General features: G+C 48.7%; 1 protein-coding gene across 1 annotated transcript in view; it reads right to left on the minus strand.

Annotated features, from left to right (window-relative positions):
• Positions 1–10,885: 10,885 nt before the first annotated feature.
• The window catches only part of Padi2 (peptidyl arginine deiminase 2), a gene marked incomplete at its 5' end in the record, with an annotated part of 40,495 nt that continues 35,870 nt past the window's right edge, over positions 10,886–15,510 (minus strand). The window contains 2 exons of the mRNA XM_060379169.1: positions 10,886–13,535; positions 13,877–14,005. Of these exons, the coding sequence (XP_060235152.1) occupies positions 13,302–13,535; positions 13,877–14,005 (363 nt within the window). The remainder of the gene's footprint in view (positions 13,536–13,876; positions 14,006–15,510) is intronic.

Below are 15,510 nucleotides of genomic sequence, written 5' to 3' on the forward strand. Positions count from 1 at the left end.
GGGGTTGGACCGGCTAATGTAAAATTGTTATTGACATGATTGTCTTGTGCAACAGATGGCACGGGGGAGGTCACCCTCACTTTCCAGGGGGTTGGCTAGGCACTGGGATAGGCTCTTCCAGTCTGCCCCAGCACATTTTTGGGCTACCCAAATTGGCTGAGGTTTTAGGAAAACTGCCATTTTCTTTGAAACTCCTCCAGAGTGTCAACAGGCAGTATTTCTGGAGAACTGGACTTCTTAGCCATTTCAGCCATCATGGCAAAGACAGATGCCACCCCTACGTGAGTGGCTGCCATTTAACTTTTTGCCCAGGTCACCTTGGAAAAAGAAGTCTGTGGCCAGCAATGAGACCTTGATTTATGAAGGGGCTTTTGGTGCCAGTGTGCCCACACGCCCTGTAGGCACATCATTCCTGGGCTTCATGGGGATTTGGGAAGCTCAGTGTTATGGAGAGATAATAAATTCCTGGTGACTCTACCTCCGCCCTGAACTTTGGGATTCCAGAAAGGCACAGATGCCATGGTCTTTGTGGTCTCTTTCTGACTTATATCCCCAAGGTGTCCTTGCCATAGACTGTGGGGATTGTGGTTGGTTGGTATCCATGTAGAGAGTGATGTATTGCTTTTCATCAGACATTCTGCTGGGCGCCCTGTGTTTATACAGAGCCTCACCTCATCGCTTGCAAATGTGTTTACAGCAACAGTCTCCCCTGGTCCTCCCAACAACTCTGTTGGGTTGGAATCACTGTCCCCATTTGCAGACAGCCTTTGAGTATTAGGAAATCTGGGCAACCTAGGGTGGGAATTCTGCTTGAGGAATTCTTTCTTCCTCCAGGCTAAAAACTGAGTTCAAAAGTGAAACAAACAAACACCAAACTGGGCTTGATGGCTCAAGATTGTATTTTAAGCACTCAGGAGGCAGAGGTGGGGAGGATTGTTAGTTACAGGTCAGCCTGGGCTACATACTGAGAACCTGTCTCATGACCCTCCTAAAAGAAAAAGGGTGCTAGGCAGTGGTGGCACATCCCAGCATTTGGGAGTCAGAGGCAGGCAGATCTCTGAGTTTGAGGCCAGCCCGGTCTACAGATACAGAGTGAGTTCCAGGACAGCCAGGGCTACACAGAGAAGGAAAGAGAGAGAAAGAAAGAAAAGGAAGGAAGGAAAGAAAGCAAAAAAAAAAAAAAAAAAAAAAAGGACACCCTCAGTCCTTTTAACTCAGCTGGTCTCAGTCATCCCACCTGTGGCCTGAGATGTTCACATTTCCACTCTTATCAGCACCACCATCCATCAACATCCATGCTAGAAAGCTGGCATCATCCTTGGTCCCACTTTCCTTCTACATTTCAGCACTCGCCCATTACCACCCCAGCTTCCAGGCTCCTGCGACCCCTCCTTTCTGGTTTCTCTGTGCAGTTCCATATCTTCGATCTGGAATGTCTTATCCTTCTATTCCTATTCATCTCATCAGGCAGCCCAGGCTGGCCCAGAATGCTCAAGCCTCCTGAGTGCTGGGGTTACAGACGTGAGTCACCTGCCTGCTTCTTCCTTCTTCACAGCCATTTGCAAAAATTCAGATCCAACTTTTTCCTTCCTTAGAAAATAACTCCTCAACCACTCAATAAAATGCCCTCTACACAGGCCATCAGGTTCCACCAGGTTTGATAATGTTCCGCTTTCATATCTGTATGCCCTACTGGGAACATTTTAAAGGCCTGGCCCCTTCACTCTATTTTACTTTCTTCACCAAGTTTACTGCTCCCTGTGAATCTGTTTTGAATTTGTTCTTTCTTTCTTTTTGGTTTCGTTTGGGGACAGGGTCTGGCTGGATAAGCTGGCCTCACACTTGTGATCCTCCTGCCTCCCTTAGTTACTTAGCTGAGGATCGTATAATCTATTTTGGATTCTACTTGGCTTCTGAATTCTTTGTGACTATGTTGATTGCAAGAAGCTTCCGGGCCAAGGTGGGGATTTGTCTCTTGTTCACAGTCACGTCCAGAGTGGCCTGCACCGCAGCACATGGCTGAGAAACACTCGGGATGAACAAATTAATCTTCAATTCCTAAGCGCCTGGCTTGGGGTGTCAGCGCACAGTAGGTATACAGTCAGGTGGACTGGCTGAATGAAGGAGTGGGGAATAAGAAAGGCGAGCCGTTCCCTTGTGGCAGGGAAAGAAGAGATTGAGGGAGAGGTGGGTGTTCGGAGAGCAGGGGACATGTAGAGACTCGGGCACCGTGGTGCACTGCCTCCACTAGGGTGAGGACCAGGGTATTTAATGTTTTTAAAAGTTCATTTTGAAGGGGCTGCAGCTATGGTTCGGCACTTAAGAACACGTGCTTATTTCTTTTTTACACCCCCCCCCCGAACCTGGGTTCAGGTGCCTGCACCTACCTGGTGGCCCACAACCATTTATAATTTCAACTTCAGGGGACCTGATGCCTTCTTCTGACCTCCAAGGGCATCAGGCACACACTGGATGTACACAATGTTCACACACATAAAGTAAATAAATCTAAAAATTTTTCTTAAAAAGATCACGATAAATCAAATGAGAATGTTTTAAGCAAAGACGCCACTCTTTAGTACTCCTGGGAGCTGGCTGCAGGGATCTGTGGCAGGCCAGTGCTCTCCCAGTGAGTGTGTCCCAAGCCTCGCCCTTCACTCCTTTGCATTTTAGCTTCATGAGCCCTTTTTGGCTTCCCTATAGCCATCAAGAGAGAATTCTGAGGTGCATCAGGGCATCAGGTGCCTCTTCAGGAAACAGAATAGAAGGAAAGAGAGCGCCAGGGTGGTCAGGGAGGGAGAAAAAGCAAGTCTGATGACCATTCGACCAGCATCCACGCTGCCACCTGACTCAGCACACCCCTCCATGAAGCGGAGTACCCTTACGGAGAGGCTAGGCTGGGGTCCCCTCAACCCTGGGGGGTTACCGCAGAAGCCCCTCCTATGGCTCAATCATCCAAGCAGGCCTGTGGCTTCTGAGTTTGGCAAGAGGCAGACTCCTTCGGGAACATCTCTACCTTCTGGCTTGGGACACTTTACTTCTGGGGTACACTCATTGCATATCGTATCAGGGGGCTCCAGAAAGAAGTGGAGATGAAAGCTGCAGTTCCAGAACCGGCAGAGCAAACGCCAACCTCCCCATCTCCTGTCCCCTTCCCTGCTTTGCCTGGTTCTCAAAGAAGCCCTTTCCCTTCTTCTAGGTCACCGAATGGCGTCCCCTGCCATGCTCAGGATGCTGGTGCTGCGAGGCTGCACCAATAGCATCCACACCTGGAGGATTTCCTGGATGATGGCCCTAAGCAAACCCTTTGGCTACATTTACTCCATAATCATTGCAGCAAACCCACAAGGCGGGGATTTTTGGGTCTTCATTTGTTGTTGAGGCTGCTGAGTCTCAAACAAACAAACAAAAAAACAAAAAAAACGGCCAAGTGCTTACCCGCTCACACTGCAGGATGGGCAACATCTTCACGTGAGGGCAGGGTGCCCGGCGAGAAAAGTGGGGGCTGCAGTCACTCGGGTGCACCTCCAGGGGGCACTCCCGGCTCGCAGCGCCGCCCAGCCCTCTCTCCCAGCTGTTGCCAACGTGCCCTCAGAAAAGGCTTATCTAAACAAACCCCTTTCTTTCATCCCGTGCAAACCCCACTGTATAATTAGACTTCTCAAAGTACGTTCTCTGAGCGGGAGTGAGGCAATAGGGCTACAGGCTTCTCGCATTTCACGAGCACTCTCTATGGAATTAACTCCTGGAGCGAAGAGTCACGAGCCACCCCTGCTCCCGGGAGACTGGCGGCTCACACAGCTTAGGTCATCTCAGCTGCTGGGGCTTAGCAAGTGGCCCACCCTAGCACCAAGCACACCCCGGGCGCCCATCCACCTGGTCAGCACCCTTGCACACTCCCACCCGCCTGCCAGCAGCGCCCCCATACCCGCAACCTTAGCGGTTCACTTGATCTTCCGGCTGAGCCCAGACAAGCGTGCTTAGCTGACGCGGCACAATCGCTGCGTCCGCCTTCTTCCGTTTGAACCTGAATTCTTGAATGTTTTTCAAATCAGAGGCAGAGCCCCGCAAATGAAATGTGAACACGAACAATGGGGAATATTCTTTCAGTTCGGGGTGGCTGGAAGTCAGAAGCAAAACCAGTCAGAGATGCGGACGGTCAAAGGCCAGTTGCCTTTGTCAGGCGCAGGGGGAGTGGTCAAGCGTGTAGTGAAAGGGTTAGACTAACTTTGTAACCTGTATGTCTTCTAAAGCCTGTAATAGCTTTGAGTTTTAAGTTCAGGTTAAGCTAAAGCCTCTTAGTACCTTTCCAGAGAATGGAGAAATGTGACCCTATCTGTGAGGACAGATAGAAAAAAAGCAAGCAAGCAATGACCTTCACTCCGCAAAAAGAACGACCAGACCCTTGTCTTCTAGACAGTGTTTCTTAGCAACCAACCCAGACGGCCTCAATCCTTCTTCTGAGTAACTCCTGACCTCCAGCCAAAAGTCCGCAGCCCCAGTCTTCAAGGATGAGTTAACCACTCCCACCTTCAATTGCAGCTGCATCCACACTTGGCAGGACTGGCCAAGCTTGAGCACCTAAGACTAACCAATTATCTTACTTTATAGCTTCCTCATCCAATCCTAAATTGCCAAAACTGCAACTTCAAGTTTCATGCAATTTTTCTTTTAAAAACCTAAAGCATTTGTCTCCCGGTGCCACTCTTTGCTGACCGGCAGGGGTGACCCCATTGTGCAATGGTTAAATTAAACCTCTTGCTTTTGCAACAAGTCGTGGTCTGGGGGGAGTTTCTGGGAAGGGCGCGATCTTGAACTCCTGAGCTGTGAGACCCCAGGTCTTACAGTAGTTTGGGAATTCAAGCTGTCCTGTCAACCATCAGCTCTGTGGTCTTGAGAAGGTTACAAAACCTCTCTGTGCATCAGTAAAATGAACGGAGATAATCAGTCCTGCCACGGGGGAGGATTAATCCTCCTGGTAGCTCTTTGTCTGAAGTGATGGAGGGAAACCCAGCTGAGGGGAGGAAAGCAGAGCCACCTATCAGTAGGAAACATGGATTGTGCTAAAGAGCAGGAAGACTTGAACAGAAATAATAGGCCACGGGATTCAGCCAGTTTTGGTAATCATTAAAAAGTACATATGCAGGCTGTGGTGGTGTTTGCCTTTATTAATCCCAGCGCTCGGGAGGCAGAGGCAGGCAGATTTCTGAGTTTAAGGCCAGCCTGGTCTACACAGTGAGCTCCAGGATAGCCAGGGCAACACGGAGAAACACCGACTCCAACCCCACCCCTAATCCCTCCAAAAGTACATATGGCAGGCTGGGGGCATGGTCAGTGGGTAATGTGTTTGCTGTGTGAGCATAAGGACTTGAGTTCGAATCCCCAACACTCAAATAGAAGCCAGGCCTGGCTGTGCTCATTCATCTGTCACTCTAGCATTGGGGGCACTGAGGTGGGCAGAGTTTGGGGCTTTGCTGGGCAGCCAGTCTTGCCAAAGCAGCAGGTTCAGGGACAGACGGTCTCAAAAAGGTCAATTGGAAGGTATGTGCTGCCAAGTCTGATGACCTGAGTCCCACAAGGCTGTCCTCTGACCCCACAACCACACGCCTACACACACAGAAAAAAAAAAAAATAAATGCAATTAAAGCTAATGTGAAGAATCAATTGAGGAAGACATTCTAACATCAACCTCTGACCTTACACACATACGAGCACACAGGCCTACACCACGCACACCTGAAATATACACCGCTCAGTTCTTGCTGTGTAAAGAAATTCAAGTAACATAGTTTAACATAGTCTAAAGCCCTCCAGGGGGCACTCTTGACTCTCTTTTCTCCGAGGTCACTGCTGTCACCAGTTTCTACAGAAGCCCAGGGTGATTTGCACACTGGACAGCCTGTCACTTTTCTGTCTCTTGCTGGGTCTTGGGGTTTTGTGATGTTATCACACATAGGTCTGCTTCAGAATAATTAAATGGGACATACGATGGTTTGATCCTTCCCCAGACAGGTTCTTAAAAATGGGGCAGTGACCCAGTCAGTAAACTCGTTCCACAGAAGCATGAGGACCCACACATGATGGGACATGCTTATAGTACTAGCCCTAAACAGAGGGAGAGACAGGCTGATTCCTGGGGCTCCTTGGCCAGCCAGTGTAGCATCCTTGATCCCAGCTCTCGGTGAAAGACCCTGCCTCACTCAAAAAGCTGGTGGGCAGCTGCTGAGGACACGACAGTGAGGCTGACCTCTCACCTCTGTGCACACGGGCAGCTGTGCACACCCAAGAACACACACACGTAACCTTACACCCAAAATGGGTCTCCTAGAAAACTGACAATAATGAAATTGATATTCCTGTAGGCTTCCACACTGACTACGAGACTGCAGCTGCCTCAAGTTTCAGGGGATTCCCTGTATTTGGATCCTGGGATCCCCTGAATGGCTGCAGTTTATATTGCAGGAGCATAGGATGAGTTCCTTTTAACAAACAGACAGAGTGTCTAGGGAAAAGGCTGATAATTGGTTAATTGCACAGGGGCAATCACACAGTGATTACCAGTTAGCTTGCCTAACGTGTGTGTGTGTGTGTGTGTGTGTGTGTGTGCATGAGCTTGTGCACATTGTACACAGGTGTATGTGATCTCACAGTCTTCATGCTGCATTCACTGTTTGATTTGACACAGGTGTCCTCACCGTCAGCCTGCCTCTGCTCCTGGCTGGCTAGCTCCTTTAAGAGTGAGCACAGGTTTCATGTCCCGGAGGGCAGACATCCTGGATCCTGTGCTGAGTGATCCTGTGTGTATTGTCACAGGTGGCTGGCTTCAGATGAAAAACCATACCAACATTCTGGTTGTGCACACAATAGAGGTGTAGGAAGTGCTGAGGAAGAAAGGATGACTGGATAGGAATGACTCAGGGCTAAGAGACGTCATCTTACTCTGGGCACAGGCTGAGCTATGCAGAGCTGCTTTGCTCCTAGTTCTGCTGCCTGCCAGGACTTTGTAGGAATCACAAAGTCATTTGCTTGCAGACAACATCCTATGGGGCACTTGGCACGCTAAAACAGAGCTGTGCAAGCCTATAATCCAGTGGAAGACTGAGGAGGAGAACTGAAAGCCTCAGACTAGCCTGGCCTACATTGTGAGACTCAAGAAGAAAAAGTGTTTAAGCAGTATTTGGGGTTGAGAATGTGGCTAGCATTCACAAAGTTTGGGGTTCAGTTTTTAGCATTGTATAAACTGGGCATGGTGGTACCTGCCTGTAATTTCAGTTTTTGGAAAGTGGAGGCAGGAGGATCAGAAGTTCAAGATAATTTTTGCCTGCATAGGGAGCCTAAGGCTGGTCTGGGCTAGAGATCCTCTCTCAGAAGCAGAAAGAAAAAAAAAGGAAGGAAGGAAGGAAGGAAAAAAGGAAGGAAGGAAGGAAGGAAGGAAGGAAGGAAGAAAGAAAGGAGGGAAAGAAGGGGAGAAAAAGAAAGCCAAATGGTGGTGATGCAGACCTCTAATCCCAGCACTCAGGAGGCAGAGGCAGGTGGACTCAGCTGGAGACTAACCTGGTCTACAGAGTGAATTCCAGGACAGCCAAGCTACACAGAGAAACAGTGTCTTGAAAAATAAAAACAAAAAAAGGAAAGTTAGATATAAGGGCTGGCAGTTAGTGGTGGAACACTTGTCTCGAATATGTGAAACCTTCGGTTCAAACCCCAATACCAAAAAATAAAATGAAATAAAAGCATATTTCTCATTTAGAACCTCTCCCACTCTGGGGAGTTCTCTTTCACCTTTCCTTAATAAATCTGTGTTTGGTCTGAAAAACAAAAACAAAAACAAAATGTAAATAAATAAAAGACAGAAAATGAGTGAAGAACCAGTTCCATCTTTGACTTAAAAGCCACATTATAGAACAAATTAAGCTCATTCCTGTTTATGATTAAACCTCTGTTTCTCAAGGACTGGGCTGTGCTCCAGGAACCTTAACTCCAAATCTGTAACCTTAACTACAAATGGTTCTGTACAGCTCATTCCAGGAAAAGGCAACTGTGCCTTTGTTTCAAAAAGTTGTAATGACCATTTGGCAACCCTACCTTTGTTTCAAAGGTTATTATGACTGCCTGTTTTTATGACTACCTTGATCTAACCACCTTGCAATCATCTTTGCTTCAAAATGTTGTTACAGTCAACTTATGCTTATCTCCCACTCCTGTAACCTCGCCTGTTTTTCCCCACTTGGAAAACCCCTAACCCTGAACTATAAAAACTTTGTCTTCCTCATATCTAATGCTGACCTCTTGAACCCCACCTTAGTGAGAGACAGCCCATGTACACAAATTTAAAAAAGCTTGCTTTCATTAATTGCTTTCTTCAGTTAATTTGGCCATGATTTGGGTCATCGGTCGTTCTCCTTGAATTGTTGGGATTAACATTAGGAAAGGAATAAACAGACTGATCTTCCCTCTCCTATTGGCATCTGAACAGATGCTTCACTTTTTCATCCACATGGATTTTGTGAGCACTGACCAAATGTCTGGAGTTTGCCATCCACAGGAAACAGAAAGGTGATGGCATCCTTACAGAGCAGGAGCCTGTGGAAGGGGTCTTGGCATGTGGACCTGAGGATGTTGAGGATCTCTTGGGTCATGGCAGGGTTGTAATAAAGATGGCCCTGGGGCTGGAGTTGGCTCAGCAGTTAAGAGCACTGGCTCCTCTTCCAGAGAACCTTGGCTAGATTCCCAGCATCTACATGGTGGCTCAAAATTGTAACTCCAGTTCCAGGAGATCCAATGCCCTTTTCTTGTCTCTGCAGGCATTACATGCATGTGGTGCATAGACATACATGTATGCATATTTACATACAAATTCGTATGCACATCATTTGTAGCATACAAGTGGTGATGGTAATGATGATAACAAAGAAAACTGGGAACAAGGACCTCTTCTTCCCTGCAAGGCAACCTTTGACATTAAAACACAGAATCAAGTTATATCCTGGACCTATGAGGAGAAAGAGGGCAGAGGTAAGGGGTCATGGTTTTTTTCTTTCCACAAATTGGTGAGGGTTTTCATCCTGACGGTGGACAATGGTGACATATCCAAAGTTCCCCTGACATGGTGATGGCCATAGCTTAGGCAAGACTTTCTGAAATGAAAAGGGCTGTTCATGTTTCATATCTATTTTCTGTGTGCTGGGATTAAAGGCATCCACCATCATGCCTGGCTAGAAGTTTTTTCTTTATTGTCATTACTATGCATGGCCCATGTGCCATGGCATGCATGTGGAGGTCAGAGGGCAACTTTGTCTGGTTAGTTCTTTCCTCCCATCTTTATGGTAGTTTCAGAGACCAAATTCAGGTTGCCATGCTCCCAGGAAGCCCCATTACCTGGTGAGCTATCTCCCTGAGCTGATTTTTGCTCTTTTGAAACACAGATCTATTATATTGAGAGGATTTAATTCCAAGAAGCCAGCCAATTCTAATCGGAGTAACCTCCATGGACACTAGCCAACCCCAATAACTGAGGGGTCTGGAGTCTACTGGCACGCCATTCCAGATGGCCCTAATCTCTTCTGATTGGGCATGGTTGCTACTTGAATAAGCAGATTTAGTGTCTGTTTGGCTAATCTGACGCCATGACAGGCTTCTTTTCTCCATGTTGTCTTACTAGGCCTGAGTTTCTGTTTCTTGGAGTTCAAACAAAGAATTCCTGGAAATACCATAACCTGAGGACAACAAATCAGCTTATAGGTCAAGGTGACCAAAAGCTATGTTTATGAATACTTTATGTTATGAACACTTTCTAGCTTTGCTGTTCCCAAAGTAAAGTGCAGCTGGCCCTAACCAATCAAATTAAAGGTTGACACATGAGTAAAAGCCAAACATCAATGAGTCAACAAAGTCACCAGTAACTAGGGAAAATCCTTAAAAAATCAGCCAATCCTGAATCAGCTCATGCCCCTATGTCATTCCTGGCCAACTAGTTCAAGAGTTACCACACAAAGCTCCTAACTGTCTATAAAAAGAGTATGTATTTATTTCTGGGTCGCCATTTTGCTTTAATGGCGATCCCTGCATGCTGGAAACTTCTGCAGAACAAGCCCTCTTTGCTTTTGCATACTACCTGAGTCTGGGGTCTTTTTTCAGTGATTCTCAGACCCTGACAATAGTATTTATTTATCTGTATGTACCTGAGTGCATGTCCATGCGTGTACCAACAGAGGCCAAAAGTGGTAGTTAGCCACTTATGTGGGTGCTGGGAATCAAACCCGGGTCTTCTGGAAGCATAGTCAACACTTTTAATAACTGAGCCATCTTTCCAGCTTCCACCCAACCCCCACCCTGGTCTTAATGAAGCTGTGGATTACTGGTGGTTCTCCCCATCAAGTACCAAAGCTACCGGGGTTAGTGTCATGCTGGCCCGGGGCAGAGAGATCTGAGCTCCATGGGAATCAAGCTTTCAGGGTGCATCCACATGCTGGAGCTCACAGGGGGTACTGGGATGAACTGGGCCCCTGAAATTCCACCTTGTTTGCTTCTTCCCTTTCAACGCCTTGTTCCCCAGTTTCTGGTTCCATTTCTCTTGGAGGCACATTCCTAACAACCCATTGGCTCCCAAACGCTCACCTCACCATCTGCATCTGGGGAAACTCACCTTTAAAACTTTACTGTGGATATTGGTCATGACCTTGGGTAGTAGCCGTGTGACACACAGATCTGTGGGTGGGTGGGTGGAAGAGGGGTGTTTCAGGTCCTTGAGATGATTTTGCTGAGGATCAAGACCTCATGTTCAGAACAGTAGGAGCTTCATGACCACAGGGGCCACACATGACCCACATTACTTGTGATCATGTCTAGGAAGCCGCAAAGAACATCACACCCAGAGCCACATAACTTCGCCTTGGATGGTTTATTTTATTGCTCTTATTTTGGCTCTTCCCCAAACACTTTCCAGGCTCCATCTTGGCTTCTTTTCCAGGAAGTTGAAACTGCCTGGTTCTCGCCACCTTCTTGCCATCCCTCTGCCCCTCACAGAACATTTCAAAATCCACACTGAAACAGGAAATGGTGCAGCCCAGAAGCATCTAGGTCTATGTTAAAGAAAGTGGGGGTGGGGAAGAGCAAGGCGTCCACAGGGGTTGGGGGGAGGCATCCATGCTCAGAGGAGTCACACTGGGTGGGTGAGATGGGACAGGCAGTGCCTGAGTCCTGGGGTTCCAGCAATTTCTGAAACAACCAATGCTGCCAGGAAGAACTGTAGCACAATCTACAAAGACAAGAGGCCTCCGTGTGGGAGGTGCTCACTTCCTCTCGGGGTAGATAAAAATAAAAGCCATAAAGCCACTTTAACTGAACACTACACATGACAAACCCTGTGTCTCCCGATCACCTCCCTCAGGGAGGGGCCTGTGTTTTCTGCTCTGGGACAGGAGACAGGATTTGGGGCTCTACCCTCAAGGGCAGGAACTACTGTCCCCAGATACAGAGGACGACAGCTCTGAAGGCTCTGGGGCCTGATGGGCATAGTACTGTAGCCCCAACTAATGAAGGGTGTTGCAGAAGACACACCCCCATTTCTTGAAGGCAGTGACTGGTGTCCTGAGTGCTTTTTGAATATACTGGGTAGTGCTTCTGAAGAGCCCACCACAGCAAGGGCAAAGGGTGGCCGTTTAAATGTGGATTTTGCTGGCTGGGGACAAGCGAGTCTATGGCTAGCTTGTGTTGTCAGAGTCCAAGTCTGTGTCCATTGCTCAGTAACATACAACCAATGTTGCCTGCATAGCTGAGGACATAATCCAAGGTGAAAATCCTGTTCCCCTAACGATGCAGGTCTGTAACCCTTTCTTTGGTTATACAATGGGAGTGTCTAACCCTTCAAAGTAGGATTAATATTTCCTGTCTTCTTGGCCTTAAAGGACCTTCTTTATTTTAAAAAAATATTGTATTTTTAAAATATTATTTATTTTACTTCGTGTGTGTGTGTGTGTGTGTGTGTGTGTGTGTGCGCGCGTGTACCATCTGTGTGCAGAAGCCCAGGGAGGTCAGACAAAGGCACTGGATCCCCTGGAACTAGAGTTATAGGTGGTTATGAGCCACCATTTGGGTGCTGAGAACTGAACTCTGGTCTTCAGTAAGAGCAGCAAGTGCTCTTAACCACTGGGCCATCTCTCCAGACCCTAAAACATTTCTTTGTGTTTATGTGTAAGGGTATGTATACACGTGTATAGTGCCCTGGGGGCGGGGGACAGAAAAGGGAAGCTACAGATAGTGTGGGTATTGGGAACCAAACTTGTGTCCTCCTCAAGAGCAGCAAACACTCTTAACTGCTGAGCTGTCTCTACAGCTCCTGGAGGCCTTTCTAACTGAAGCAGAGGGGATTAAATTTGCCTGTATCTGAATGGAAGGCCTTTGGAAAGTGCGCTGGGGGATTCTACCTCCAGACCAGTAGCTAGCTGGGGACTGATCACTGAGGCTGGAGCCTGGCCAGTATCCTTGGATATTGGGGCAAACATCCAAGAGAAGGAATAGGTTGTTTCTCGGGCCCTGGGAGGCCTGAATCTGGCTGGGGGCAAAGGAACAGTATAGCTGTCTGGAGGGGCAGTGTCCAGAATAGGAAAGACAGTCCAGAATAGAAAGGATGGTGGCAAGAGGGCCCATGGACTGGCCAGAGAGTTGAGGACCAGGCAAGAGAAAAGGAATAGCGTTGGCAGGTGGGGAGGGGCCTCTTTATATACTGAACTTTGGACCAACCCCCTCCCCCCCAAATTTAGGCAGCCTGCATCCACAGACAGTGAAGAACTCTCCTCTGCTAAGATCTATTTCCGGGAGAGTCTAAGCTGAACGATTGGACCCTCGGGGAGTGCGTACTCAGTGTGTACAGGAAGCTAGGAGAGGGTGAAAGACATAAGGAATGAATGGTTGGAGGCCCTGAGGGAGGAGAATTTGAAATGACGGTACCGTTCAAAGTCCCGGCCCTATGGTCTACCTTGAACATGAGAGCACGGTGCCGGGAGAGCCTCCTTTCTTTCTCCCTCATTCTGACCTGGAGTAGAGGATTCTTGGGGGAACAGTCTGACTACATGGTTTGTTGAAGTCTAGTCTTCCCTGCCAGAGCTCTGCACACTAAAGCCATGTGTCCAGCCAGCTACGTTTGGAGGGGGGATGGTTGGGCTTACTGTGGTGGCTTCAGTGGACGAGGCCCTTCTCCAGGGACCGCAAGGCACAAATACCTCCCATCCCACCCACTTGTTGAAGGAGTAGGACGTGGGGGCACAGGCAGGACCTGGAGGGAGGGCTGGGGCCCCTGCCAGTCAGGGCACCATGTGCCACCACTTGAAGGCGAAGGGCTTCCTGCGCACGTTGGTGCCGCAGTGGACCTCCCCCAGGAACTTGTGGTAAGCAGAGATGTCGTCGATGAAGGTGCAGGCAAGGCCCAGAGGCTCCAGCAGGCCCCGGACGTGCGTCTCCAGGCAGCACTCCTCCTCCACCTGGGGCCCAAAAGGCTTGGGGATGCCCAGGTCCTTGTCCAGCACGATCATGTTTACCTGGGAGGGGAGCGAGTGTTTGTATGGGTGTCAAGCCTCTGTTACAGCCCTATGCAAGGGGTGTTATCTGGATCCTTCTTTAGAGGTGGGGAAACTGAGGCACAGATTTTGAGGTATGCCTGATTTGTGCTGTGCCATTTTGCAAAGTACTTTCCGATCTCTTAAAATAGAGGGTCTGGGGACCTAGCAGGTAACGGAGGTTCTCATAGAGGGCAAGTGCCAGAGAGGTGAGGACACAGAGCAACTCAGCCAGGCACTTCTGGAGCTGGTTGGTTCTACCCTGCTGGGTGTGGCATGAGGGCCTGGGCTGGAGTCCCTCGTGTCAGGGAAGAAAGTCTCACCATGTTAGGGAAGAAAGCCCTGGCCTGATGGTCTTCATCCATCTTGAACAGAGCCGGCAGGTCAATGATGTCCCTCTCAGTCAGTGCCAGCTCCTTCTTAAGGATGTCACGGTTCCAGTCCAGGCAGCGCTGGGGGAGGGGAGGAAAAGAAGGGGGTCTAGGTCCTCTCCATGCATGGCTCCTGGTTGATTCATCAGTCTCTGCAGGAGCCCCTGGGCCCATATTTTTTGCCTCTGTTGCTTTCCTTGTGGAGCTCCTGTCCCCTTTAGCCCCCCTTCTTCCATAAGATTCCCTGCAGTCTGCCCAAAGTTTGGCTATGAGTCTCAGCATCTGCTTCAATACCCTGCAGGGTAGAGTCTTTCTTTCAGGGTAGGGGCCCTCTGTGGAAGGCTCCTGTACTGTTTCCTGTTTTCTCCCTCTTCTGATGTCCATCCCATTTGCCTTTCTGAGTGAGGATTGAGCATCTTCCCTAGGATCCTCCCTGTTGTTTAGGACTATAGATCTTAGAATGTTTATCCTACTATTATACAGCTAATAGCCACCTATAGCTGAGTATATACCGTGTGTGTCTTTCTGCTTCTGGGTTATCTCACCCAGGATAATGGTCCATTTTCAAAAGTGACTTGAGGCCCAGCTACAAATGAACAGAAAACACTGGACTCCTACTAATGCCTGCTATTCTAGCTACACCCCCAAGCTCTGTTAGCCTATCCACACACACGCCCAAAAAACTTGAACTTTACAGAAGAGAATTGCTAGCAGACGAGCTCACCTAGCGACTGGCAGACCTGACAGCCATGTAACTGACAACTGTAACATACACAGAACATAAATAGACCGGATTCAGCACAATCCTCGCTGAAAACCAGACAAACTTCAGTGGCAGAGACCCAGGTGACTTGGTAAGACTGTGTCCTCCTGTTTATTCAGCTAATGGGGGAAGCGGGGAGGGGTCTGCTCTCCTGGGCTGTCGGTAACTGCACCTACGGTCTGGGCTTTGCAAAGATCAAGTGCCTGGCTTTTGATACTCTGCTGCTCCAGAGCTCTTATTAAGGAGTGCGGGGGGTGTGTCTTTGTTTCACAGGGATCATGGAGAGAGAGAGATCAGTACACTCAGTGAGGCGTTGGTTCAGCTTCAATGGGCCCTCTGTAGCTGCCCACCTCCACCGCTGCCGAGGCCAGGTTGTACCAGGTTCTGTGACCTTCAGGTAAGAGCTAATTGGTGGTCCCTTGCCACTTCCTCCCACCTCAGTGATTAAACCAGGGTTTTACAGTGATTTAGGATTAAGCAAACTGATGCTCAGAAACGTCCTGTCTACAGTAATCAGTTCAGCTTGAACCAAGTCAGAGTGAGATGCAAGCTCTTGTTCAAACGCTCCAGGGCATCTAAGAGCTCTGTTTTTGAGGATGGGGTGAGGCTTTGAACCTCTGCAGCCATGAGGGCGCCTGCCCATACCAACCAACACAGAGCTGTTCAAGCTGGAGCCCTGATCAGCCTGTGCCTGAAGTCCACACAGCAGCAGGGCTCTGGGTTGGAATAAACGTTGAACAAACTCTGCCTGACCCTGTGTTGACACTCCAGCCCGCCCCGTCACTGCCATTGCCCGACTCAGCTGCCCACTACGACCCGCATC

Source organism: Meriones unguiculatus, chromosome 3, assembly GCF_030254825.1.
Source record: "Meriones unguiculatus strain TT.TT164.6M chromosome 3, Bangor_MerUng_6.1, whole genome shotgun sequence".
Taxonomy (NCBI): domain Eukaryota; kingdom Metazoa; phylum Chordata; class Mammalia; order Rodentia; family Muridae; genus Meriones; species Meriones unguiculatus.